At 25.6% G+C, this 1,556-nt stretch overlaps 1 protein-coding gene across 1 annotated transcript in view; it reads right to left on the bottom strand.

The window, feature by feature from the left end:
- Nucleotides 1–1,556, bottom strand: part of LOC117183020 (neprilysin-3-like) — a 25,061-nt gene that overhangs the window by 2,840 nt on the left and 20,665 nt on the right. The window contains exons 2-3 of the mRNA XM_033376164.1: nt 936–1,097; nt 702–800 (exon numbers count right to left, since the gene is read on the bottom strand). Coding sequence (XP_033232055.1) covers nt 702–800; nt 936–1,097 — 261 coding nt within the window. The remainder of the gene's footprint in view (nt 1–701; nt 801–935; nt 1,098–1,556) is intronic.

The following is a 1,556-nucleotide window of genomic DNA, read 5'->3' as shown; positions in this document are numbered from 1 at the left end:
ATAAGAAAAGTTCAAACGTTCAAAAATTGTCGAGGTTCAGAAAAAATATGTGAAAAAGGCTTTCAATTTTAATTTTGTCAGGAATAATTTTCAGTGAAGTTCCTACCCAAATGAAGTACCTAAACGTACTTTAACGTACGCTAATACATTTTCCAAAGTTTCAGGTCCATATTTCGTTTACCAAAAAAGTTCCTAAGTTCAAACAAATATTCAATGAACTTTTCCATATTTAAATGTGTGCAATCATTTATGCAATTTTTCATTTTCGATTGTACCCAATTATTAATGTAATATTATTGTGTAATAAAATTACATTCAGAAGGATAGAACATTATAATTTCAGTTGTATAAACTAGTTAAATTGTCTCAATTATATATTACACTTATCAACAAATATTGAAATCTTTTGGGTTAAAAAAATAAATAAAAATATAACACAAAAATAGACAATATTTTTAAATCAACTGGAATTTCGAATTGATAGTTAGTATACTTTTTTAATAAGAAACAAATAAGTTTCGAATAAACTGATTTTTATTTTCTTTCTGGGGTCTATTAATTCAGTCCGACTTTAGGCGAAAAAAAGGATTTTTTTAAAAATAGGAAAAAAGAGGAATTCTTTTAAAAAGGGGAAATAGGGAAAATAGTGCAAAGTCTCAATCAAATTTTAATTAAATTTTTTTCCTGAACTTATTAAAAGCAATTTTTTAATTCACCTTCATCCATGCATGCAGCGAACCATTTCTTTTCCAACGCCAATGGCATACTGTCGTCAGACCTTGGTCGTTTTTGCACAATCTCTGAAAAAGAATGACAAAAAGGATTATGAAAAATATAACCAATGCTACTTTATCCATTCCAAATGGAATATAAAAATAAAATGCAATATAAAAATGAGAATGACTCATTAAGAATAATTATAAGATATAATTTACTTTTCAGAAAAGTTTGGATTTTTCTTTCAACCATTCCATCTAAATCCCATTTGAATTTGTCTTCAGGAACTGGATAATTGATCGGCCATGATCCACAAACGAATGAATAAAAATCCTCACAAGGATTTACAGTTTTATCCATTCCATTTATAATCAATTTTGCTGTAAATTATTTATAGTTGTACAATAAAATATGAAAGTGTATAATTAATTTTAATTTTTCAGATCAATGTCACATAAACGAAAACTTACAATAAATTACAAGTCAAATTAGGATTTTTTCTAGAATAAATTAGTGGTAGCAATTTTTTTTTATTATTGTTTCGAAAAACATCCTAATAAAATTCTTAAAGAAATAAATAATTTGTAAAGAATAAAATAGTTTTTAAAATGTGTTGTTATCAAACTCTTTGATACTAATAGTTTGGAAGTTATGAATTTGTTAATTAACGATAACTTTTTCTCTAACATGGATTATCTGTAATGCATTTTCATTGCTTTGAAGATAATTTTAATTTAATTTAACTTATCAGACCCTTAAACGGCGGATGAGTGATGGAATACTTTTTTTTAAACAAAAATAGTTTTTTTTAGTTCCTAAGCACAGGACGAAACTTATTT

The sequence above is a fragment of the Belonocnema kinseyi genome, chromosome 2 (assembly GCF_010883055.1).
Source record: "Belonocnema kinseyi isolate 2016_QV_RU_SX_M_011 chromosome 2, B_treatae_v1, whole genome shotgun sequence".
In the NCBI taxonomy this organism is placed as follows: Eukaryota; Metazoa; Arthropoda; class Insecta; order Hymenoptera; family Cynipidae; genus Belonocnema; species Belonocnema kinseyi.
Note: the sequence above shows the minus strand (reverse complement) of the source record. Positions and strands in the feature narration are given on the sequence as shown.